Source organism: Zonotrichia leucophrys, chromosome 9 (genome assembly GCF_028769735.1).
Source record: "Zonotrichia leucophrys gambelii isolate GWCS_2022_RI chromosome 9, RI_Zleu_2.0, whole genome shotgun sequence".
Classification (NCBI taxonomy): Eukaryota; Metazoa; Chordata; class Aves; order Passeriformes; family Passerellidae; genus Zonotrichia; species Zonotrichia leucophrys.
This window is the reverse complement of record NC_088179.1, coordinates 6,033,105-6,058,605: the sequence shown is the minus strand read 5'-3', so window position 1 is coordinate 6,058,605 and position 25,501 is coordinate 6,033,105. Positions and strand designations below refer to the sequence as shown.

General features: G+C 45.4%; 3 protein-coding genes across 8 annotated transcripts in view; all 3 read left to right on the top strand.

Annotated features, from left to right (window-relative positions):
* ARMC8 (armadillo repeat containing 8) overlaps positions 1-6,689 on the top strand; it is a 61,547-nt gene extending 54,858 nt beyond the window's left edge. For all 5 annotated transcript variants that reach the window (XM_064720590.1, XM_064720589.1, XM_064720587.1 and 2 more), the window contains 5 exons: positions 1,116-1,211; positions 3,153-3,248; positions 3,716-3,788; positions 4,696-4,789; positions 6,048-6,689. In XM_064720590.1, the coding sequence (XP_064576660.1) occupies positions 1,116-1,211; positions 3,153-3,248; positions 3,716-3,788; positions 4,696-4,789; positions 6,048-6,081 (393 nt within the window). In that variant the 3' untranslated portion in view covers positions 6,082-6,689. The remainder of the gene's footprint in view (positions 1-1,115; positions 1,212-3,152; positions 3,249-3,715; positions 3,789-4,695; positions 4,790-6,047) is intronic.
* A 3,182-nt stretch (positions 6,690-9,871) lies between these two features.
* LOC135451677 (thioredoxin domain-containing protein 6-like) lies at positions 9,872-15,771 on the top strand. Of its 2 annotated transcripts, XM_064721089.1 has the most exons (7): positions 9,872-9,982; positions 10,077-10,201; positions 12,610-12,667; positions 13,240-13,343; positions 14,001-14,072; positions 14,508-14,621; positions 15,022-15,282. In XM_064721089.1, exons 2-7 carry the CDS (start codon positions 10,169-10,171, stop codon positions 15,136-15,138), a joined length of 498 nt encoding a protein of 165 aa, XP_064577159.1. In that variant the 5' UTR covers positions 9,872-9,982; positions 10,077-10,168; the 3' UTR covers positions 15,139-15,282. The 2 variants fall into 2 exon arrangements, with proteins under 2 accessions (XP_064577159.1, XP_064577160.1); XM_064721090.1 differs by lacking the exons at positions 9,872-9,982; positions 10,077-10,201 and adding an exon at positions 15,691-15,771 and having other exon boundaries at positions 12,157-12,667; positions 15,022-15,097.
* A 102-nt stretch (positions 15,772-15,873) lies between these two features.
* VPS8 (VPS8 subunit of CORVET complex) overlaps positions 15,874-25,501 on the top strand; it is a 65,142-nt gene continuing 55,514 nt past the window's right edge. The window contains exons 1-6 of the mRNA XM_064720794.1: positions 15,874-16,048; positions 16,731-16,799; positions 18,187-18,317; positions 19,718-19,811; positions 20,350-20,382; positions 21,732-21,786. Coding sequence (XP_064576864.1) covers positions 15,941-16,048; positions 16,731-16,799; positions 18,187-18,317; positions 19,718-19,811; positions 20,350-20,382; positions 21,732-21,786 — 490 coding nt within the window. The 5' untranslated portion in view covers positions 15,874-15,940. The remainder of the gene's footprint in view (positions 16,049-16,730; positions 16,800-18,186; positions 18,318-19,717; positions 19,812-20,349; positions 20,383-21,731; positions 21,787-25,501) is intronic.

Sequence of the window (25,501 nt, the reverse complement as noted above, 5' to 3'; positions counted from 1 at the left end):
GCAGTCCCCTGTGAAGAACAGAGGGAAAATATGCAGCAAGAATTTGGCAAGCCAACATTTTTGGGGGGAAACCCCATGAGGCCTCTCTGTGCATTTATCACATACTGTGTTTCTACCAGAAAAAGGTCACTGTAAAAAATCTTCTGATATTCTCACTCATTGAGTCTCAATAACCTTGATAGAAAATTAGCTCTTAATGTGAAAAAATGCTTAATAGCCTGTCATTCATTGAATTCACCCTGAGAACTCTCACTGTCATTTAAGGTGTTCTCCATCTGGAGCTATGTGCCAGCTTCACTGCGTCCTATGGCAGGTTTTAGAGCCAGAATCAGCCATTTTCAGCCTTTACCCAAAATTCACTCCAGAATAACTCATCCAGCAGCTTTCCAATGAAATCCCATTATTAGCAAATTTAATAAGTTCTACAATAATCCCTGAGGTCTTAAAAGAATTGTAGTGTGCCATATGCTGGTCATCTCTGGTGCCTGTTTGCTGCCACTCCTGAGGTGTTTGGTATCAACTAATCCAGTAGATCTTGTTTAATCTTTTCTCTGTTATTCTAGTGTAGGTGTTCATAGTCTGTCATCAGGTGACCTTTGAGCTGTGACCCTGTGAACTTAGGGCAGTTTCTCAGACAATAACCAATGCATCTGGCTTATTTCTCTGCCCTGTAAGGCTTTGGAAATGTGGTTGTTGGATCTGGGCACAGTGTCCCTGCAAGAGTAGCAAATACCAGAGAAGAAACATCAGTTTTCTCACTCCTCTCTGATATTACCCCGGTTATCAGAAGGGAAGTGGTTGTTTCCAACTGCAGATCACACATTGAGAGCGTGGGTCAGCAGGGTTCAAGCCTCAGCCTGGCGGCTGGGACAGCAGTGTCACCTCTCCAGGCGACAGGGAAAGCATCACCAAGGCTCATGTGATGATCTCTCAGACAAAAGCAGGCTCCACATGAAGAAGAATGTTCTGAACTGTTTGTGCTGTGATTAATTCTTGGTTTGGGAGCAGTGCTCTGTGTGTAGCGTTGCTACTCCTCACTTGGAGTGATTCAAGCAGGAATGTCCCTTCCTTGTCTGGGGAGTTACACTAAATGTATTTCATCCTTGCTTTGGCAGCACATAGACCACATAATGAGCACTCATGGGAAGCAAATCATGCAAGCAGTGACCCTCATTCTGGAAGGGGAGCACAATATAGAAGTCAAAGAGCAGGTACCTTTTGTGTTTTGTGTTGTCTTGGCAGAATAAAATATACGAGCAAAGAATGCTTACTCTTCACAACATGTCATTTTTGTTTGGGATTATAATGTGCTGTGAATATTTTACTGAGATTTGTCAGATGAATAACTTGAGTACCTACAAGAATGTTTTTCTTTCTAATGGATTGTTACAAAATTGTTTGAACTGAATTCAGATTGGTTTTGCAAATGCAGGTTTGGCAAAGAGAAGAGGGATGTGAGAGCAGAAGAATTAAATTGGGGCTGTTGCATGGCTGGAAGGGATCAGTAGGAATAGAAGAGAAGCACTAGCAGGAGAAGGAGCATCCTGGTGGAGCCCAGGAAAAAGTGGGGAGGGACCTGGCCTGCCAAATTAAAAGTTAAAAAAAACCCAATCTGGAAGGGGAAAGGTAGAGGGAAAGAGGAGATGGCCAGCAGGGAATGGCATCCTGGAGCCAATATACAAGGACAGCTGCTGTGGGGGTGTAAAGCAGCAGCTAGAGGATAGCTGGGCAGCATTTGGCTGGATAACTCTTGTGCCAGGCAAGACAGGTAGTGGGAGAACTGTGTTCCTTCCTCATATGGGGTGTGTGGAAGGATGGGGGCAGCAAGGAGCTGTGGGTAATGCCAGAGGATTGCTCTGGCTTAGGTTGGATATGGGTAGCCAACAGCAGGGGAAATGAGTGTAGGAGTAGAGCTGGTCTAAATCCCTGCTCAGGGAAGAACAAGCTGAAGGGCAACAGGCATTCTTTGGCAATTTAAGTGCAAAATTAGCAAAAAAAATCCCCAAAGACTCTTGCTAGCAAGTTTAGTGACACAATGGGTCTGAAACAGCTGAGAATTAACCCCATGTGTCTAGATAGGTCTTCCTGCTAAAGCTGGCAGGAATGGCCTTTATTGCTGTAGGTTATTCACTTTGCCACACCTATCTGAATTATTTCACAGGAGAACCAGGACACTTGGGAAAGGGCTGGGGCTGAATATGGGCTTTGGAGTTTGGGGCATATATCCACTGAGCATTTCCTTGGTCCCTGTGGTGCAGCTGACTCTTATTTCAAGATCCAGTAGTACCTGTCTGCACACCAGAACCCCTGCTTGCAGCAGGACAGTGATTGTGTCTGTCACTGCCAGCCTCATCAGGATGTAATTAGCAGCTTGGAAGTAATTAGATTCTGCAGCTGCTGACACAGTGCAGTGCAGCTTAGACACAAGCACATACAAGTGCTGATCCTGCTCCAGTGTCCTCCCAGCATGTCCAGAAAAGATGGTCAAGTTCTTTGGGAAGGAGCCTGTGGAGCATCTCCTGGTGACCCTGAGAGCCAGGGAAGGGGCTGTGCCAGTCAAAGCTCTGTGCAGGTAGTGCCAGTGATGGGCCAGGGTGCTTCAAGGGCATCCTGTGGGATGGCTTCTGTAATTTTAAAGAAATAAAACAGCTGCAGAAGTAGCTGGAGTTAACTCTGCAGGTGACAGCTGTGATTAGACTTGCTGAAAACAAATGACTGCTCTGCCAGATCAGCAGGAATGCCTCTGTCTCACCTTTTCCTGGCCTTAAGAACGAGGTGGAAATGGTTGGGCTTTGTTGTTTTTCCTTTCCCCCCAGCCACTGCTACAGAACAGACTGCTTTATATTCTGGGGCATGTTTTCTTTCCTATATGTTGCAGATTTCCATAAGAGACTTAAAATGTTCTTCCTGGCAATGAATTGATGAGTGCTGCTCTTCATTTTAAAATGGTGATGAATGTTTTTGGCCAGGGCTGCTCCCCACAGCTGGTGACTCCTTGGCATTGGCCCTAGATGTGAGCAAGCTGGAAACTCCAGATTAAAGATATTAAAACTAATTAAAGGAGTTGTTTGTCCCAAGTTCAGAGCTGTCAGAGAAGCTGTCATGGGATGTGAGCTGGGGCCAAATAACTTCCCAGTTTTTCTCTCTTTCAGACATTGTGTATCCTTGCCAATATAGCAGATGGCACAACAGCAAAAGAACTGATTATGACCAACGATGACATCCTGCAGAAAATCAAATACTACATGGTAAGGGGGATTTCTCTTAAAGGATTTGTGTTGGTCTTTTGTAGGACTGAAAAGAGGAAAGTGCTTTAGGATTTTGTTTTGTGAATTACTCACTCATGAATTTAATTTCCATATAACCAGTGGGGTGTCAGTGCAGTTCTGGATGGCAGAGGTGTACAGAGGAACTGACTAAAATGAAAATCCAAGGGTTATTTCCTGTAAAAACATTACAGTGACTTCATCTACATAGAAAACATTTAATGAACTTGGAAAAGGCATATATTGAAGACGTCAGTAAACATTTGGAAGGAAGTGATTGACCACTACTCAAGTGCCTTATATTATCACCCTATGTTTGAGAGTAGTTGTAGATAAGAATTAATCCCAGCTTTTCTATCTTATTTATTACATAATGAATGCCAAAATACAAGTATTGTGAATTTCTGAATTTCTTCTTCTAAACTTGAGTTCTCTTTTTCTATATTTAGAGTCATTCAAATGCTAAACTACAGCTTGCTGCCATGTTCTGTATATCTAATCTCATATGGAATGAAGAGGAAGGTAAGAAACCCTCCTTATTAATGCATAGACAAGTTACTATCCTGATCAAAAAGCTTTTGTTGAATAGCAATATTTGCAGTGCACAGTGCATTGGGATCCAAAGTGTAATGGGAAACATCATTATAGGTGTAGTATGGATTGTGGGAGTGGTCAGGAGACACTGAGGAGGATGCAGAGAGCTCTCTGGGGAAGGCACAAGGACACAGTGACAATAAACAGGAGCTGGAGAGACACAGGGGAGGTTTTCACCTGTAGCATTTCTCTCAAGTCTCTAAACAACTGGAGCAAAAGAGAATTCTTGTAAGAGCTTCCAGATCCTAAAGGGGCTGTGGAAACTCATTTTTTGAGGGAACAGGTTCATAGGTTCAGGAGAGAATAAATGGATTAGAAGGGGATTTCTGGCAATGAAATTTTCCACAGTATGGTTGGGCCAAATGAGTGTCTTGAGCCAAAACCAGCTAAAGGACTTGTGAGTGAAACTGGGAGCAATGGATAAGGCATTTGGTGAGAAGTCATGGCCTGGCAGAGTGGGAGGTTACCAGGAGGGGGCTGAAGAATGGTGCTGCTCAGGTGAATATGGTGAGAGGAGGAGAGGGCAAAAGTGAGGCTCAGAAACACCTCCAGGGGAATGTTCTCTGCATCCAAATCCTGTGAGATCAGAGATGAGAATGAAACAGCTGAAGTCAGGATACCTTAGGATAAAGATTTTTGCCTTCAAGATGTTCTTGGCTCCAAACACAGAGCACAGCAAAAGAAGCTGGAGCTCCCTGGGGAGTTTGAGGGAGTGTTTCCATGGCTGTGCTATGGCTGGACATTGCTGCTCACCCCTCCTTTAGCTGCTTCCTGCTCCCTGCAGCCCCTGGGACTGGTGCCACTCCCAGCACTGGGGTTGTTGTTGTTGTTGCAGGTTCACAGGAGCGCCAGGACAAACTCCGAGACATGGGAGTGGTGGATATTCTACACAAACTGAGTCAGTCCTCAGATCCCAATCTGTGTGACAAGTGAGTATGAAGATAATACAAGATCACCACAGCTGTTGAATGATTTTTAACTAATTAAGCCCAACAGTAACTTTGCACACACCTGTGCTGTTACCTGTGTTAGGATCCACACAGATCATCTGGCTGCTTCCCAAACCTGTGTGAAACCAAAACAGTTACTGACAATTTCTGGGGTTTTATGTTAACCTTTTGCAATTATCCCACCTACAGTTAGCAACAGCCCATAAAAGAGAAAATCTGATCTTTGAAAGATGTCACACACAGACAACACAACTCAAAACAGTGCAGTTGTTTTTGAAATGCATTAAATTTGGTATTCTTGATTTTATGAAAGATGTTCTAGTGTTCTTAGACATCTTTGAAGTAAAGTTAGGGCTTCTCATCTTAAAATCTATGCCAAAGTATTAGCACTGAAAATGATAATCAGGAACATTTTGATATCCCACTGCTGCCACACCTGCCCCCCCATGAGCTATTATGGCTTGTGATCACAGCAGGAAGCTGGGAAGAAACAAATAAATAATTTATAAAGAATCTTCTTCCGTGTTGATGAGCTGTATCAGGTCCTGGAAAAGTCTGTTAAGGTTGTGGTAGCAGGTTGGGAGCTGTGGGGGACAAAGGAAGAGCAAAGTGTCTCACTTCAGATGGAAGGAAACTCAGAATTAGGCCATGTGATGATGGAATTGTAACCCCAGAGTGGTGGGAGGTGTTTTTGTTTTAACAAAAATGTTGTGCAATATTAGATTACATCAATTGCATTATTAGACTGGCTCCTTCCTCCCACTCACCTCACTGTATGCTTTTGGTGGGACCAGGACTCCTACGGGATTCCTGACAGGACTAATGTGCCTCTAGTATATTCTGAGTTGACCCTCCTTGATTTCTCAGCTCAAAGACCTGCTTTTCATGGTACACCTGCATTACAGAAAGCAATTGCTCTTCAGTGCCTGCTCCTGTGGGATTTTGGAGGGTGTGTATAGCACACCTCCCAAGCCCCACCATGCTGGGAGTGCCTCAGTTTGTGCTGGGATCCAGTGCCCTTGGCTGGATCAGGTTATCCTTGGATGCCAGGGGGATTCTTTAACAGTTACAACCCCCACAGAGCATTTCTGCACCATGGGCCAGATCCTTCCAAAGTGAGGGAGCCTTTTCCTCAGCCGTCCTCCCTCCCTCTCTGCTGGCCCACTCTGAGCCTGCCCATGAAGCTGCTGCTGCTGAAGCCAGGTTCCTGTAATTAATGGGTTGTTCTTTCCTGCAGGGCGAAGACAGCACTCCAGCAGTACCTTGCATGATCAAAGACTAATTGAATCTATGGACACCCCTCATGTCTACTTAAGGAATAGCAGGAGATATTCCTGACTCCTTATATTTGCACAAGTCACCTTGGGCTGCATTTTTCTCAGGTGCAGGGAGCTGCTTTGCAGAAACAGTTCGAATGATCAGGTCTCCAATGCACTTGAGAATTTTCTTGAGGTAGTTTCTTTACTCAGAGGACTCGGGGTGGGGGGGTTGTTTTGGTTTTTTGGGGTTTTTTTTCCTGAGCTACCTGGACTCTCAGATAGAACAATCAGTCATCGTTTTCCTTTTGGGCCTCCAATTCTCTGCTTTTGCTGCAGCCTTGTGTGGGTGCGTGGGTGCTCGAGTGCGTGTGTGTGCTGGGCTGAGTGTGTGGGTGTGAGACCTCACTTTTGGTTTTCCTTTTTTTTTGTGTGAAAATCTTTTTCTACAGGTTTTCAAGGGTTAACCATTGTTTGCTGTACGAATACTTCAATGAATTATATACCGTTTGAATGAAATGTTATTTAAAAAAAAAAACCAAACTGTTGTATCCCATAAAGTTTATTTTGAATTTTGAAGAGATGAATGTTTTTAAGTAAAATATATGCATTTCTGAACTTCAGCTTAACTTACATTATACTTTGTTTTTAAAGAGAAAAATAGAGGGAGACAATAGACTCCAAATTCCAAGCAGCACATTCTGTACTGACAAAGTCCAAGAGTTCTTTGCCACAATACAAGGTCACCTGGTGTCCATGACATGCTCAAATCCATGGAATGGGCCAGCTGGACTGGGTTTGGGTTTCTTTGCAATTTTAGAAAACAAGCTCATACTTCAGGGTTAGCATGACTGATGCTTTTCAGAAAGGAGCAGGTGGCTGCAAGATCAGCAGGAATAAGCTCTTGCTTTGCCAGCCAGGAACTTGCTCAGCTAATTGCTGAAGGATTGGCTTATTCATGGTCAGAAGGATTTGCTGATCACTGATATCAGTGGAGCAAACAGTGTGTTGCAGAAGTTACACCTTCCAGAGACTGGAAAGAGCTGGCAAGCAGGATTAAGGGATTGCTTTTGTTTTGCATCCTTTATCTTCACAAATAGTTAAGTGACTTCCAAATTGTTTCCACAAATGATCAACTGGGTGCATTAAGTTGGGGAAGGGATGGAAAAACTGAGGGTTCTGTTTTGTTTTATACTCAGTAATGTTGCTCCAGATTTTCTGTATATATGCAGCTATACACACATGCATGGATTTAGATTGCTGGATAATTGGTGGGGTGTGACTGCATCCAGAAGCCTGGACTGTCCAGATGTTCCTGAAATGGTGCCTGCAAGTGAGCAGGGGGAAACACGAGTGCAAGTGAAGGGGACTGTGTGAGGTCAGGCTGGAATGGCAGAGCCCTCAGGCGGTTCAGGGCTCGGACTCTGCCCAGGTCTCCTTTCAGTTTAGACCATAGTTCATAGTCAGACTCTCCAGACACTGTATTTACATAGCACTAACAGGCACTGGAGTTTGCAGCCAATGTCTTAAACCAAATCCTTCTTCTCTTACATTGAGCTTCAGGAAGGCTGCAGCAAGAAGAGAAGTCTGTAACTTTGCTAACCAATTTTGATAATTATCTAAAGCTTTTATTTCTAATCAGAAGGTCAAATTGTGATGACAGCCTTACTTTTTTTCCAAGGTAACTCTTTGTGTCAGAAAATGCGACCACAGTTTGGCCTGGAATTTGAATGTGCTGTATATCAGATAACTGTTATCACTTGGTTGCAAAGGAGAATATCTGCATTTCATGTAACTTCTTCCACTTCAAAGACAAATAAAAGTGAGCACCTGACACTTTCCCCCCAGGCATTGCAGTAAGTGACTGGCAGTTTTTAATGTCCTTCTGCACATGTTTCATGATAGACTTTGGGGGTTGAACAAAAGGAAAAGTAAAAATATGTGAGAAGTTGTTGAATCTCAGTACCTCAGAAGCAAAGTCTTGTTTATAAAATTTAATCAAATATATTTTTGCTTGAACTGAGAAAAAAGTTGAGGCAGTTATTGTAAATGCAAAACTGTCCAGTGGGCATCTCCCTGCTCCATTTGCACTCCTGTCTGTGTTTAGGAGCTCAAGTTCTTACGTATCTCTTCTCATCCTTCCCCAACTCACATTGCTAAAAGCAAATGTGAGTTTGCTTCTATAGAACTTTGGTGCCTACAGGTGTTCAGAAAAAAGGTGAGTAAAAGTATCTCTGTACAATTTTTGAGATGGTTTCCTAAAATTCTGCCAGAAAAAACTGAAAACCAATGCTCAGACAATCTTGTTGCTGCATGAGAACAGCTGACGTTTTCCACAGGTATAAAGAGGACAAACTGTTGGATGAGAACATTTTTACATTCAGTTAAACTTTGTGAATAATTTTTGATGTTGCTATAGGTATGTACAAAAAGAAGAATACTGTAAATAAAAAGAACTTTACCAGAACATCTAGATTTTTCTCAGCTTCCTGAAGAAATATGAGCTTTCTATGTCAGCTTCTCTACAGCCCGAGAGTCCCAGTGGGACAGACTTTCCTGGTCACCCAGAGCTTTCCCAGCTTAATGAGGTAGCAGCAGCTTGTGAATTCCAGGATTGCTTACAAAACCAAAGCAAAGTTTGTCTGGACATTATATGAATCACCAGGATTTCTGCTGTTCTTGGGCCATTTCTCTGCTGAAAAGCCATTCTGATGGATGTTAATAAGTATGTCCTCTCTTTATCAATTGGTCTCTTGATGGGAGTCCTCCTTTCAGAGGTTACACATTGCTACAGAGTGAAGATGAGCAGGGCATTTGGGACACCAGCTGTCAGACAATGGTACCCTTGGCTCTCCCACCACTTTCATTCCATGTTTGGACTGTCTTTCCCACACAAGAAATCAAATAAAACATCTTGTGGCTGTTGTTGCAGTCACAGCTTTGCGTTGTGGCAGTGAAAGAAGCCAAGTAACCTGTGTAAAGCAGCTTGTGCCAGGATATTCTAAACACAAACGTCTCATACTTTTTAAAATTTACAGACTTTACCTATTGCTGTGGATGCTGTGCCTCCACAAAACTGCTGAAGCAGTGACACAGCAGGCAGAGGAGTAATTGAGGTGCCTGAGATATTAGGTTCTTGAGGTGTAAAAAATGGTTTTAAAAGGGCTTTTTTTGATAATCCTGAAATGTGAGCACAAGAGCCATCAGTTTGGAAGTGGTGGTCAAAATCATCAGGGCTTTTCTGCAGGCTGATTGCCACAAAAAGAGACATTCTGAGGGCCTTGATGCACCAAAACCTGAATCCTCAGCCAGGAGGATGGTGAGCCGCTGGAGGACCAGGCCAGCAGGCATCGTGTGCTGTGTGACAAGAAGCAGCTCCAAGGTGTGCCCCTGCAGCCCAGTGTGCCCAGGTGTGGGAAGGGTTGGGGTAAAAGCATAAAGAGCTGCTTAAACAGCATCACCAGGGGTGCTGGGCACTGGCACTGCTCTCACTGCCGAGAGGAAAAGAAAACCTCCACAAACCTCCACAACCTGAGCTTCTGACGGGGACACCCTTGCTCAGTGCTGTGAGGCACAGCTGGCTCCATGCCTTGCTTTGAGCCCCCAGTTTAGGAGAGAGGTGTGCGTAGACTGGAGTGGAGGGTGAGTGTTGGGCTGGGGGTGCTGGGCAGGTGAGGCAGGCCCAGGAGGCAGAAAGGCTCCACCTGCAGCTGCTGCTCCAGGAGTCCCAGGGGAGATGGAGCTGCAGGCAGCACTGGGGGAGGGAGGGAGCTGGGCTGGGCTAACGCTGCCCTGGCGATGCCAGCGCTGCCATGGCAGCCTTGGGCTCCTGCCAGCTGCTGCACAAGGCCTGGAAGGGAGCTGCAGTTCAGGCCCTGCAGCAGCACCTCAGCTCTTGGAGGAGGTGTGAGCAAAGGTGAGTCCAGGTTTGGGGCACTGCAGCTCTGCTGTGGGGGCTGTGCCCAGGCTGGAGCAGCAGAGCCAGGTACAAAGCTCTCTCTGTGGTGCAGGCTGGCCAGCACTCGGATCCAGGTGATTAGAAGCCATCTGTAGCACTTTGTGCTTGGGACAGCTGCTCAAAGGACCTTGTTCCTGAAGAAGGATGGCTGCAAAGAAAAAGGAGGTAGTGCTGCAGGTCAGTAGTAGCCAGGCCTTTAGCAGACCTTGTAGACTCTCAGTAAGTGCAGAAGATGGAGTTCAGTCTTGGGGTATCTCAGATTCTGCTGGCAAAGCCCCACTGTGGGGTCCTTGTGGGGCAGAGGCGTCCCTGGAGGCAGGTGGGACGTGTGGGAGGACCTGGCAGGTCACAGGTGTCCCCAGTCAGGGCTCTGGGGCGCAGAGGGAGCTGCTGCAGGTTGTGTTTGGGGCTGTTGAGGCCTAGCACAGGTTTGGCTGCTGTCAGAGACCAAAATATCTCTGTTTTGTGAGGTGATAGCTCAGAGGACATTCAGGAGTAGAGAACTGAGGTTGGCACATGTCCTGGATGGCAAGAATTACTGGACATTTCTCACCAGGTCACATATTCAAACAGATTGCTGTAAAGGTAGAAAAGCCAGAAGGTACAAGAAGGACTCAAAGGCTGAACAATCTATTTTCACAGTGATGTATAAAGGAATTTTTCCTGTTTACGCTGCACAGGTGACCTAGTGATGCTTTATAACTACTGCATGGGGAGAAGGGGGTTCTAAAAGCAGTTCAAAACTCTCTCACAATCAAAATATTGAAAAGCAAAAAAGAGTTCAGCAGATCTGCTTCAAATTTTGAGAGCAGTTCAGTCTTCACAAGAGAGAAATAATGAAAGATATTGTGGGCTCTGTGATCTTGTTTCTTCACTGTTTAAACAGGGAAATGTGACCATGTGTAACAAGGAAAGAGGGGCACTGTATGAAGGTAGGAATAGTTTCTGTTGCTGCCGGTCCAGCTGTGTTCCTGTGGGATGGGGAAGTTGACATCAACTAGACTGCGCTGCATTGGCAGTGAAGGGAAATCTGAGTCTACATCTGCAGATGAAAGCTGAACCTGTGTAGGACATGAGGGGATGTCCTGGAAGGGATCTGCTTTTGTTAGAGAAAAGCCAAGCCAATCTGGAAGCCTCAGGACATCCAGATTAGCAAAGCACCTTGAAGAGTGCCAGCATTTGAACTTATGGCCAAATTCATTATCACAAAATACTGTCATGAATCATTTAGACTCATTAGCATTCTGTGGAACACTCTGAGGGTGGTCCCAGCATTAGGATTAAATAATTAAATGTTGTAGTTCTGCAGGTGTTCTCTGAGAAAACAAAGCTTGGGGTCATGTTCTGAACAGGCACATAAACAGAGGTGTCTGAACAGCTCCCTGTTCCCTGAGTGAGACAAGGCCCTGGAGAAACTGCCCTCTGTGACCCCCAGTGACACAGCTCTGAACACCTGGGAGAGGGCATTTCATCTGCACTGGAGTTTCCACTCTTGCAATTCTTGGTTGTGAGATTTTAGCAGCCCTTTAATGCCTATTTGTGTTAATTATTGTGAAATAGCTGGCCTTGATGCAAGTTGCTGTCTTCCACTGCAGTCTCAATGTAGCTGGGGTTGATGATACCCACTGAGGAAGGAATCAGGAATCTTCATTGTTCAGGATGAACAAAACCAGATCTTGCATTTCTCCAGAAGCCTTTTTTATTTTAATTTCCTGTGTTTTTCTCAGTACATCCTGAAGGGCAAGTCCTGTAAAATGGGGAAAATGCAAAGGATTATATCCTTTCTAATAACAGTATTGGGAGTGTGGGATAATAGAATGGGTGGTGCTGTGTGTGGAATGGTCTAGGGCATCCTTGACAGGGTCAATCCCTGAGCAAGCTGATCTAATGCTGAGTTTTGTGCAGGAGATTAGATGAAGGACTCCACAGGCCCTCCCAGCCTAGAACTTTGTGTTCTCTGCTCACTGTGCTTTCCAAGTCTTTAGGTAACAGCAGGGAATTCAGGTAAGGACATGCTGGGTTCAGACCACCCTCTAATGCCCACACATCATGGAAATTCTGTATTTGCTAGTTTAGTTCATCAAGGTTGAAACATCTCAAATAGTGAAGTTTGTGTGCAGGCAAGGTGAGAAACTTCTGCTAGAGAATCAGGTGGTTCATAGAGCCTGTGAGGACTGGGCCTGAATGAGGTGTGGTTAACTGGAACCCTGGGCAGGCAGATGGAGACCCTGACAGGGGGCTGTGGGTCTGGGATCCCAGTTTGGAGCCCCAGAACAACCCTCTGCAAACTGAGTCTGGGACTCCCAGGCAGCCACTGTTCCAGCAGTGCCACTAAACAGGGGAGGACTTGCCCTTGGCTGGATGCTGCTGCCCTTTCCCTCTGCCTTTCCTTGGACCTTGGGAGACATCCTGAACAGCTGGTCAGAGGTGAGAGAACCACAGCCAGAGGAGTTTCCTGAGTGCTCAGGTAATGCCTCTTGAGGCAGGTGTGTCCCTCTGGAGTGGTTTGTCAATATGTTTGCAGCAGCTGGGAGTACCTGATGAGTTACTGTGGCTTTTACTGTGTTTTTCAATTTTCTACACAGATTAACATTACTAGCCAGGAGCTTTGGGAAGAAGTGCTGTGTCTCAAAGGACTCATTGGTAAGGGGTTTGGTCAGCACACTGAATTGCTCTTGTTCTGTGTTCAAAGGATGCCAGGACTGCTAGGAATTACTGGTGTTAAGGGTGTTTAGTCAGTCTCTCCATTCCCCTTACCCTGAATGGAAGAAAAAAATATTCTAACCAAGTTGAGATCAGCAGGAGGTTGTGGGACATTCATTTATGTGGGACAATCATCCTGCAATCCAAGCAGTGCTGGTGCAGTCTCCACTGCTTGGAACAGGACTGTCCCCAGCAAGGACAAGGACAAGCCACAACCCTGGCTCCCAAGGTTCTTGGGAGAACCTCATGTGCTCTATCTCTGTGCAGCAGTTTTCCCTGGGAAGTCTGCTATGTCCAAGGTCACAGCCATGTCCATGTTTCTACTCAAGACTCCTCCACATCATTCTCAGCTTGTTATTTTGTAATGTAATTCTGTCCTCTGATGCAGCATTTCAAACCTTGCAAGGGTTTCCAGTTCAGAGCTGAATCCAGCCCTTCTAGCACGTGGTCTATTGGTCTGTGTCTAACCTGACCCATTTGTGTCTCCTTCTGACCCATTTTCCTGCTTGCAGTTGTTGATGTGCATCAAGCCTGGTGTGGCCCATGCAAACCAGTAGTGAATCTGTTCCAAAAAATCAAGAATGAAGTTGGCAGTGATCTCCTGCATTTTGCTGTGGTAAGATCTCACTTGGCACTGCTTGAAATACCCAGTCCTCTGAAATCAGCTGAGGTCCAAGGGCTGAAATCACTTCTCTTTCCAATATTTAGCCCAAACCATAGCAGTACAGGAGTTGCAGCTGCTGGGAGTGAACCTGTCACATACAGGGGCTTGGATGTATCTATAAGAATTCATAAATTAAGGATTTTCAGGCTTCAACTGCTCTATGCTTTCTAGATTTCTACTTAAGCAAGTTACATTAGACAGAGGCATTAACACATTGCCTCTGATGTTCAGGGAGAGGCTGAAGGAGCTGGATTTGGTCACCCTGGAGAGGAAAAGGGACAGATATCCAGAAGAGGGAGGATGGAGAAGGCAGAGACTGATGTCTGTCAGGGAAACACAGCAACAGGACATGAGATAATGGGATAAGCTGCAGCAGGGAAAGGTCCAAGTAAATAGAAAAGTTTCAGGCTCTGAAGTGAGCTGGCTGTGCCCCTGCTTCTGACCAGTGTCATTTTGTCCCCTAAGTCTGGGGCCCAGAGGTGTTTTCCTGTGTGTGGGGAGTGAGTTCCAGCCAGCTGAGGGTGTCTAAGTCCAGGCACTCATGTGTGCATCCCTCTGGAGCAGAAATGCTCTTCTAGAAACACCTATTTTATTTTACATTCCCTTTAGGCTGAAGTTGATTCCATTGATGCTCTGGAAAAATACAGAGGACAATGTGAGCCTGTCTTTCTCTTTTATACAGTGAGTGAAAATATTTTCCCAGTGGTTGCATAGCAATAAATGTGACCTGCTGGTGGGAACAATGGTCCTTTGGGGAGGATGTTTTATTTCTTTAATGTGTTATGGAACAATTTTATTTGCTCTGTATCTGCTGGTAATCAAATGCTGTGCGGATAAGAATATACAGCCAGTGTGCTGCCCTGTGGAGCCTTCAGGTTCAGCCTGCTGCTTCTGCAGGAGCTCACAACTCTCACAATCTGCATTGCTTCATCCTGAGATTGATGAGGAGGCACAAAGCAGGCTGTTCCAAGGTTTTCCTCTTGCTATGGAGCAGAGCAGCTCTGAGGGGAGGAGGATACATATATATAGTGTGGGTGATGTGCTGCTGTGGGGAATTCCAGAGCCCAGAGAACACAACCTGAGCTTGCTGACTGATTTGCTTTCCACACCTTCCAGGGAGGAGAATTAGTGGCTGTTGTAAGAGGAGCAGATGCACCCTTGCTGCAGAAGACCATCCTGAAACAGCTGGCAGGGGAAAGGAAGGGATTCCACGGAGGAGAGCCTGTGGTGGTAATGGGCCACTGAAGCTTCAAACACCTGTAGATGTGCACTGGCTTTGTGTGTGTGGTCTAAAGTAATGACATTCTCAGGAGCAGAACTGTCTCACCTCTGTGTGAGCTGCTGTTCCTAAGGCATCTCTAAAGCCTGCAGCTCTCTGCTGATGTTGCTGGCCTGCTCCTGGGAATGCTTTTCCCCCAGCTCTTGCTGTGCACTGACTGAGAGCTCAGCAGGTGACCCTGGACAGGCAGAGCCTCTGCTGTCCCTGGGAGCTGGCCTGGCCCAGGACAGCAGGAGGGCTGGGCTGCTCCTGCTCAGGGGCAGCTGGGACGTGGAGGCCCTGCCTGGCACAGGCTCACCTGGAGGGGAGGTGTGGGATGTTCCTGTCCCATCCATGTGCTCTTGCTGCCAGGTGCCAGACAGAGCCTTCTCCAGAGAGCAGGGAAGCACAGCTCCCCTTCAGGAGGAGCAACGGGGAGGACTAACAGGTAAGGCAAGGCACAGCTGTAGGATGTTCTCTGTGCCTTGAGTTGGACTCTTTAAAAGCTGGAACCTCCAGCAGAGATCCAGCTGCTGCTGGGACACCAGAGGGGCCATTCCACCTGGGCACACGGGGAGAGTCACCTTGAAACATACCCATATTTGGGTGCCTGGTATTGTGAAACTGGGGGTATTTATCTTTCCAATGTGTTTTATCTTACATTTGCCCCCACCCTGCCCTTGGAGGGCCCTTGGAGACCCCACATGGCTTTCTGTTTTCAGGTGGTTTTAAAAGAAAACACAAATGCTTGGGCTCCAAATCTGCTTACACCATCTCCTGCCTTGTCTAAAATTGGCCACGAATTCCCAAAGGCTTTTGCATTTTCTCCTAAAAGGGAAATTTTTTCTTTGGCTTTGCTGGGACAATGCTCTATCTTGGCCCTGTCCACACCAAATTTTAGGCTCCAGAATATTGGAAATCGAAGCAAAACGCTTCTGGCTTTAGCTGAAGCACCATGGGATGAAGGGGCGTGGGGGATATTGGTCTCTGCCTCTCCTTTCTGCGCCTATTGTTAATTTCCTTCATTTTCTTCCCTCGGAGGCTGACGCAGCCATCGGGTCCGGGATGACAACTGCAGCCGTGGAGCAGATCCGTGCTTTTTCAATAAATACAAGGTTTTCCTGCGGCAGCAGCACCGGTTCTGCGTCCTTGGTGTCCCTCGGCAGCCCCCGGTCCCCGCCTGCGGCGCGCGGCCCCTTTAAGGCTGGGCGGGGGCGGCCCCGCTGCGCTGCGGCTGCGTGGGGAGGAGGCTTAGGTCGCGGGTTCGAGTCCCGCCGGAGCCGGCCCGGCCATGGCCGCGGCCCTGGAGCCAGCTGAGGCCGAGCCGTGCCCGGAGCCGCCCGCGCACCGGCTGAGCGTGGCGGAGCTCGACCGTGAGCTGGACTCTCGCAGCGAGCTGGTGCGTCCCGAAGCGCCGCGGAGGCGGCACGGCCGGGCCGCGGGGGTTGTGCCTGCCCGGGCGCTCCCCGCAGGGCCGAGGGTGCGCTGAGGGAGGGTCCCTGCGGAGGCTCCCTGAGGCACCGCGGGGACGGCCGGAGCCCTCACACGGCCCGGGAGGGAGGGAAGGAGCGCCGGCGGCTCCCCTCACACTCTGCGAGGGAAGGCCGGGCCTCTCAGGCACCCGGGAGGGAGGGAGGCTCGGCGGGGGTGTCTCAGTTTGTTCTGTGCCACTTCCTATATGGTGACACTGTAATTTACATAAATTTCGCGTGCTTCACCGTATATATAGGAAAAAAAAAATCAAAAACCCCCAAAGTTCTGTATGGCAGGTGCCTTATGTAGCAGGTACAGTGTCAGTCATTTAATTTCACTCTTGCTGCAAAACCCTTTATAATGCAATAGCGTGTTTATTCTCAGAACATCAGAAGTATTCTATGACTGTTTCTGGAAATAAGTCTCACACAGACTCCAAGAAGGAAATATTATCCTCACTCAGCCAGCTGTGTGTGAGCCTGCCCTCGGAGCTCTCTGCTCCTTTCCGGCAGAGGCGTGTGTGCGTAGCTGCCTTTTATGTGGCTTTAATTACGGTTTGGAAGGCGGAGTAGGCAGCCCAAACTCAGGCTGTGGTTTCTGATGTACAGATTGACGACAAAGAATTCGACATTCCTCAAGTTGATACCCCTCCAACGCTGGAGAGCATCCTAAATGAGGTGAGTGAACCATCGGGCAGGGGAGTCCGGTGAGGCAGCACATGCTCCTTTTCCCCCACTCTTACCGTGTTTTTCCTGGAAAACAAAATTGTACAGCTTCATGGTTTCCTGATGCTGATAGCTAGCAGGTGCATACTCAGTGGAGTAATTGCTCTACAGTGTGTGATACGGATTTTTTTTTAATTTAAATATCTACAGCTGCAGCATAAAATGTTTTCATCAAGTCCAAGCACATTCATCTGTAGGTCTAGAGAGTCACCTGAAGTCTAGACAGCCTATTAAAGGTCAGGGTCACCAAACAGCTGTTTCTAGTTAAAAGTAATTGCAGATTATTCAGAGTAGTTCTGAAGTTGTGGGAGGAGATAAGAGCTAGAGTCTTCACAGCTTTGTGTTGTTCCTTTCACACATAAGGTGTCCCAAACAGAGACAGGCTAGAAACAAGAGGAGAAGTAGGGGTAGCTATGTCCTTTTTCCACTGGTGCCTTGAGTAGTGGAAGTTTAGTAAATTTGTGTCATCTCAAACTGTGAGGACATGCAGTGACACCCATGTTAGAGGAGTAGATTCCAAGTCTTAAAATGGAGAGCTAATAATGAAGAAAATATAGTTCAGTGCAGACAAAGTCTTACTGCAGTATCTCAATAAACGTAGGATGAGAATGACAAGCAAAACATTTTCTGAAATGGATTTTAGCAGAGGGCAATCTGTCTGAGCCAAAAAGACAATCAGTTTCAGTTCAGAAAGAGCTGCTTAATGAGCACAGGGCTGCCAGGTGTAAGTGAAATGAGGGGCAGCTGCTCTGCTCCCTGCTTGTTTGGAATAGCTGGGGCGTTGTGTTTGCTCCCTCTGGCTTTGTGCTGAGAGACCAACAGGAGCTGCCCTGCTTTTAGAACACACCAGGGAGAAAGGCTTTTTGAAAAACTTTAATAAAAAATTCCAGGCTAAGACTGAAAGGAGAGAGAGATTGCAAACAGAAGAGCTGAGAAAAGAGCAAAATCAACTCTTGTAGTAGCTGGGGGGACTTCTGGGCTCTTAGTGCCATTTGATGAAGTGCTGGAGTAGATGATGATCCTTCTAGGCCTTCTCTTGGCAATTTGGAGACTTGGAAACAATTCTGTCAAAGGTCAGTGAAAGTTTTGATGGAGTATGAAATATTTGGGGAAGAAAGGTTAGCTGACTTGTTCTCCAGCCCACTTTGGTGATTTTTGTCAGTTCTGGAAACCTTACACAGAATCAGCCCAGTAAAGTAAGAAATAGTTCTGGGTTTTAAATTGGAGGCTTTCCTGTGCACTCCTCCATTTCCCTGCTGAACTGATGCTGTTTGCTGGTGTTTCAGTTATGCTGTTGTGCATTTTGAACATTTACCAAGCTGTGATTCTTGCCCTCCAGACTGATGATGAAGAAGAGTCTTTCATTTTGGAGGATCCCTTTCTCTTGAACCTTGATAACACAGACACACACTCCTATGACACCTCTTCTGTGGCCAGCTCTGACAGTGGGGACAGGACACACCTGAAAAGGTACTGCAGCCTCGTGCCCTGTGAAGGGGTTTTGCTTACATCTGTTGGAAACAAATCCTCCTTCTTTCACAAGACACTGTTGTTCCTCCAGCATCATGTAGGCAAAGATGGGATTTGTAATTGCACTGAGGGCTGACCTGTTTGAGCAATAATGGCATTTTATGGGAGATGGATTAGTTAAATGGCTTCAAATTTTAATGAAATCCTGAAAGAACTGAATCATGATGACTCAAAAGAAAATGTTTCAAAGGGGTGTCTGACCTAGTCTGCAGGCAGCTGGTGGGTATTTGTGAAAGGCAACTGCTGTCCCTTCTGTGAGTGGACTGCTAATAATGACATCTAATATGGATAATTAACTCTGATACTGCTGATGTGTGTTGTTAATTACTCAAATGATGGCCTGAGCCACTGCCATGGCTGCCCTGTGTGCCATGAGCAGTTGCACAGCATAGAAACACTCTGAAGTCTGATGGTTTATGTTGGTGTAGGATGGTGTACAGACTCTGTCCCTTCTTTTTACAAGTAAGATTGTTTGTACTGAGAGAAATGTTACCTGGAGTTGCTTAAACTTTTTCCAGTAGAGAGTGTGAGGCAGAAGAACCTGGAGGTGTTCTGTCACCTTTGGGTAAGGCTGGTTGCCATGGTTAGGGGTCCTTAGCCATAATACCAGCTACTGACAACATGTTTGAGGAACCTCTGTGGGAGCTGCTTGGTTGTGCACCTCTGGAGGGAGAAGAACTCAATGTTTCCCTGGTAGTTTTGGGAATTTGACTCTGGTGGTGTGAGCCTGGCAACAGAATTGCAGCTTTGCTGGGGAATTTCCCTGTCCTGCCTTTTAGAGTTCACCAGAGCTGTTTTGAAATAACTGATCCTGCACTAGTTAGTTTTTAAAGACATTTTCTCCATAAACAGAAGCACTTAAGCTTTCATATCAGGTGAGCTGTGTGTTATTTGAAGGCTGTTCTTTACCATACACCCAGTTTTCCTATGGGTCTGTATTCTGCTAATGAGCTTTTTCCAGTTGTGCATTTTTTCATACTCACCTTTGCAGGCCTAAACTTCCTCACTCACTGAAAGAGTGTTGCTCTTTCAGGATGTATTAGTGAATTCTAAGGCTTGCAGATATGTGCTTGAAACTGACCATTTGTTTGGGGAAGTCAGGTTTTTTTTTTCTCCAGGAGATGAGTTAAAACCAAACTGTGTGCAGGCACAGCAGGGCAGAGCAGGCTTTGCTGATAATCTCATGTCTTACCTCATTCTGTGGCCCCCAGAAGAAGAATGGAAATTGCATGAGTTACAGGTGTATGCAGAATTTACCTGCTGGCTTGGCTGTGGGTTAGGCAAAGTTCCAAGCTTTTGTTCTGCTCTAATGCTTTTTGGTTTGTTCCTTTATTCCTTAGGAAGAAAAAACTCCCAGATTCTCTCTCACTCCATGGATCAGTGATCCGGCTCTCACTCCTGAAAGGGATTTCTGCCCAAATAGTGTCTGCAGCAGTAAGTGTCATCTTCTGGGCACCTCCACTAAGGAAAATTTGAAACTCTTTTGGGGTGTGTGTGAGATCTCCTGTCTGGCCCTACTATTAGTTCTGTGTAACACCATGTTAGGGGCAGCCACTGCTCACCTGTAGCCTCTAGGCAGCAGTGAATCAGGGCTTTGCTGACTTGCTGCAGCAGTGATGTGCTGGGTCACTTTTAGCACTGATTTGTGTTGCTAGATGTCATGCAACTTGGTGGAAAAGGTTCATATGACATGAAAGTGTGCTTGGAGGTGCTGGAACTGGGTTTGCTCAATGCCTCCAACAGGCACATGGCTCTTTGAGAGGAGCACAGGAACTTTCACATGGAATTACAGGATGTTCTGCTTCCTCTCTATTCCTGGGTGTTTCTAGTCAGTGGTTCCCTCAGCTCTGTCTGCCCTGGTGGGGCCATTAAAATGCAGCTGGTGTTGATTTTTTGTGTGTTGTAGTTCTTATTATTAGACATGCATGATCTGGGAGTTGTCTCTCACTCATGGGTTCTCCTGTTTCCCCAGGACAAAGTGGATGCTGGCTTGCCCACTGCAATTGTAAGTACTCTCACAATTTTCAAGGATTGTATATTTAGCTTTTATGCTAATTTGTTGAAGCAGTATTTAGGACAGCTGATAAATGCATCTTCCTTGGCTTTTCAAGTGTGAGGAGTGGGAGGAGCAGCCTGAAAGCTCCCTGGGGGCAGAGTCCAGCCTTCCTTCACTGCCCCTCTGCTGAGTGAGCCCCACACTCTCCCTTTCTGATACCTTCACCAGGGCTTCTTAGCTGAGCACCTGACCTCTCTCCATCTGTTGAGCACACTGAATTTCCCTAATTGTTTCTTCTTTGCCAGTTATTGCTTTGACAATTTTTTATAGAAACTTTAACTAGAGTGCTCCAAATGATGGGCTCAAAATCTCTGTCTCTGTCTGAAGTATTAACTAAAAGGCTGTCTGAAGGATACTCCTGCTTAGCAATCTGCATCAAAATTCTTGAAGTCAAGCATGCTAATCATAGCTAAATATGTCAGAAGTGAAACTGCCTGTAGTAGAATGAGAAGAGAAGCATTTTAATGAGATGAAAGGCAGTCAATATTTATTATGCCCTTGTAAAGTGAGTTTTAATGTTTTACAAAGGAACTAAAGGTATGCTCAGTCCCTTTGACTGTAGTAACAGCAGCCCATAAAATATATTTTTGTTTAAAAAGAAAAGGAAAAAGTTGTCACTTCTAAGGCAAAAGACTGCAGAGTAAAGCTAGAAACAAGTTGTAACTGATATGTACATAGAATAAAAACCTGTACTTACACATCCAGACATTAAGGCATTTGAATTTTTTTCATTTGACTTAGACTTGTTAGGAAATAAAAGGTAGAACAAGATGAATACATCTACAGCATTATGTGATTTCTAGTAAGTTTTATTTCATTGAGTGCAGGTTGGCAAGTGCAGTAGGATCTTTGAGGTTATGTTTAATAGGATTTGTTTAATTCACCGTGGAAAGAAGTTGGAGTCTCTGGTTTCAGGGGACCAGCACTGGCCAGGGTTTTAGAAGAGTTCAGATGTGGAAGTAGCAGCTGATTTAGGATAAAATCCCAAGTATTTATACTCAGCAACTACACCAGAAGAATGAGACTGACTTTAAAAGATGAAATTTTGCTGTGGGTACCACTCTGAGTGTTTGAATTTCAAACAGCAGAGGAAAAAGCAGCCCTCTGATCTTTAGATAATCTGTGTGATGGCTGTTCAGGTGTAGTACCTATCTGTCTTCGTGCAGGAATTGTGCTTGTCAGTTATAAATTGATAAAGTTATAACCTTTGAAATCTTCCCCTTTTCCAGACTTTGCTTGATAAGTGGTGCATTTGTGAAAGATATTTCTTCTGCTTTCATCCTGTATGACTCTTTCAGGCAGCATCAAATCTGATAGCAGTGGGGACGTCCCATGGGTTAGCACTGATATTCGGTAAGTTAAAAATAAAGTTTGGAGTTTTTTTGTATTTTAATGATCTTAAAAAAATGCAAACACAAGCTAAAACCTGCCAGCCTGATTTATAACTGCAGGCTGGGTTTCTTCTAGGATGTTGTTTGTGCTAAATGTGTTTTTCTTTCAGTAAAGAAAGGAAGCAGAAGTGGTATTTGTCATCTCATTCATGTTTCTTATGCATTGTTGGTACTTTGAGAAATTTAACCACATGGGAATTGTCTAAAGAGCCTTTTCTATGCCATTATCAGTAATAACCTTCTGCCCCGTGTCTGAATAGGTGTCAGCTTTGTGGGAGTTGTGTTCCCTGAGGGATGGGGCCTCTGGCCCTGCCTGCAGACCTGTGCCCTGGGTGTCTCCTTCCCTGCCCTTCCCCTGCTCCAGGCAGGCCCCTCTGCTCCCTTCATTGTCATTCTGTTCTTCCCCTTACCACCAAACTCTCTTACAAGGTTTTCTGAGCTTGTGCCTCTGTTTGCCCAGCTGGGCCAGAGCAGCTCTGGAAGTGTTCCCAGTCACATTCAGGTTTTGTGCCCTTTGCCTGTGCAGCACCCAATTCTTATCCAGCTTAGAAATGTCAGTGTATTTATTGATGCTGGTTGAAATTCTTGGAGACCAAAGTTACAGGGGACAGGTACCAGGGAGATGGGAAACACTGTGACAGTGCAAGACTCACCTTCCTGGGTGTTTAGGCTTTAAACTATTTTATGCCATTTGCTTAATCCAGTATTGAAAGAATTCTGCTCCCTGAAGGAAAGGTGGATTGAAGAGAGCCTCAGAGCCCTCCCAGAGGTCCATGGTGCTTTGTAAGAAGCACTGGACCTGCGCTGAGGGGAGCTCTGATAAAGATTTTCATCCTGAGGGGGTTGAAGCATGAGATAAGAGTTGGGACAGGTGGTGCAGTCTCTTTTGCTTGGGGATATTGAAAATTCAGCAATGCCCTGACTGGCTGCTCTCTTTGACCTTGCTTGGAGCAGCAGGGCTGGGCCAGAGACCTCTGTGCACAGCTCCCTTACAGCTGAAGTCACTCTGTGAGTCTGTGCTGTAATTGAAAAGTGAGGAATGGAAGTACAGTGTCCAGTTCTGTTTCAGGATGCTTCCTGGACACTTACTCTCTGCTGAATTCCTTCAGTTCTGTAACTGAAACTTGGGCATTGATCCCAGTGCTCTCAGGTCTCTCTAAAGAGAGAGAAAACCTGGCAGGATAGGGCTCTGGAAGGCTTTGCTGTGTGCAAAGAGGGAATTGGAGAGCTGGCCTGGGTTTATTCTGAAATTGAAACCAAGACTGAATTTCTGTAGACCAGTCAATATCTCTACTTTTTTTTTACTAGATGTGTGAATTAGGGTCAGACTTACTCCCTGAAGGTTTCTAAGGTGTGTGCAGGGTTTATACTGTACAATGGGAATATAACATCTTTTTTGCATGCAAAATTGTAGACCCATTTTCTGGTTGAACCAATTTCTCTGATTGTCACTAACACATTTTTAAACTTTATTTTTTCTTTCATATATTTGATTTCAGCTAATTTGTCTCTTCTCCCAAGTCCACCCGTACTCGTGGCTTGTCTGCTCTGTTGTTATTATAGAAGACTTGGGAGACTTTCATTCTGCTTTTTGAATGCTTCTGTTGACTCCTGAAGCATTATCACAGGGCAGTTCTCAGGCTGCACATGTAATATTGAAAAGCAGAGTTTCCTTCTGGACTGGTGTTGGATTAGATGCCAAGTCTGACATCCTGGAAGTGTTGCAGAAGAGGTGGTAGGAAGGGATGTCTGCAGGCCTGGAGACACTCCTCTGGGTGAAAATAGTTTTACCAGTTATCTTACAGTGAACTTCCAGTTTTATTTCCTCTCACATTTCTATTTTTTGGTCTTCAGTGCAATGAAGTTCAAATTTATAAACTCACTTTTTAAACTGCCTGGTTTTAGAACACTAACCATCACAGCATCATTTCTTGAATAAATCAGAAGGGGGAACATTACCTAAAGGAAACATTCAGCAAAATCTGAAGTTTGTGTCTTTGGAGATTGTCACATATGTGCTGTTCATTGCTTCACTCCTTCTCTTACACTGATTTCTGGCTTTTTTTCTCCTCTTTTGGCCCTTTCTGTGTGGACTGACAGGCAAAGGTACAGTACCACTGCTGTGTGCATGTCCCTGCATGCCCAGGTTGCATGTTGTCAGTGCCAGGGTTTCAGGGGCAGCTCAGAGTGCAGGAGCCTCAGTGGGTGATGCTGCTGGGAGTTGCTCAGTGGGTGCATGGGCACTGCACACTCCCACATTCTGCAGGCAGGGACAGTAGAGGAGCAGGTAAACATGATTTTGGTCATGTCCTAGGGCAGCAGGCCCATAGCTGTTTGTAAAGGTCCATAGCTGTTGTTTCAGGGCAGGACAAGGCTCTTCCATGAGATCAGCGCTCACCCAGAGCATTTCCTGGCACTGTGCCTAATAAAATTAGTAGTGTGTCAGTAATTCTGCAGAAAACCAAGCAAGCCTTTGAAACTCAGGAAAATCAGGGCATAAGGAGAAGATCTTGATGAAAACCTGGTGATGTGAGTAGTGTCAGCTTCTGCAGTGCTATGTTCTTTTCCTTGGTTTGGAAAATGACTTCTTTCACATCCACAAACTTGTCTTTTTTCTGTATGTGCAGAATTGTATTTAAACTCCATCTCATTTTGACTGAGAGCAACACAGTTACTGGTGGAAAATTTTCAGATGAAGAATTGCCTTATGTAAATTGAAAAATTAAAACAATTTTTTGACAATTGGTAGCCACCTTTGTTTCAAGCATTTGGCAAAAGCTTTTTATGTTTAATCCTTAATGTGCCTTACTTGCAAGCTGATAATACAAGTCTGGAAAATCATCAGATCAGCTTTTATAACCTTTTGCTTTTGTCTATTTTTATTACTTTGCCAGACTATTAGTAGAAGCTCACTGATTTTCTGATCTTGATTTGCCTTGGAAGCAATTTCATCCATATTATAGTTGAGGTTTTTTTAAAAAAAACCTTGTCTAATGGTTCTTATTGTGTGTCATCCTTTGACTGTCTGGAAACAAGAACAAGTACTGGATTGGTCATACAAATCACTTAATTTAGGCAAACAATAGAGGCCTTGTTTGTTTTGAATTGACATTGCAGGTGAGGGAAAAAGAAAATGGCTTTTGAAAGTTCCTGTGGATATACATGTAAAGATCTAAAACCTTTTCAGAGAAAGCTGTGGAGGATTCTCCTTTTTCATGCCTGAGAGGAAACAGGTTATTGATTGAGTCACTGACAGGCTTAGGCTGAAGTGGAAAGTAGTTCAGGAATGAAGTCATTCACCTTTAATATAAGGAGCTGCATTATTCCCCTATTTTCAAACAAATGGTTATGGTTAGCAGGTGGTATTTTTGTAAATGAACTGCATTTCCAGGGAACAGGTGTTATTTCTTTGGATCTTGACACCATTTGGAGAATATCTCTCTGTGAAACTTGTTTTCCAGTTGTAGCTCTGTTTCCTCTGAATTTCCATGGAAATCTTTCATGATTCATGTTCTTTTTCCTTGACCTGTTCTGATCCATGCTGTGAGCACCCTTGTCACAGTGATATCAAGGTGTGTCCTGGTAGTGTGGCCAAGAATGTTTTCTCCTCACTCTGAGCAGTGCTTTAGAGTAATCCAGGAGTTGAGCTGTTCTTGCTGGTGTTTATTTCTGAACTC

Excerpts from the sequence above, each read along its gene's own strand:
- LOC135451677 (XM_064721089.1), top strand. The coding sequence starts at position 10,169 with ATGGCTGCAAAGAAAAAGGAGGTAGTGCTGCAG. Across the intron at positions 10,202-12,609 it reads AAAAGGAGGTAGTGCTGCAG|ATTAACATTACTAGCCAGGA; the intron begins GTCAGTAGTAGC and ends TTTTCTACACAG. Across the intron at positions 14,622-15,021 it reads ACGGAGGAGAGCCTGTGGTG|GTGCCAGACAGAGCCTTCTC; the intron begins GTAATGGGCCAC and ends TCTTGCTGCCAG.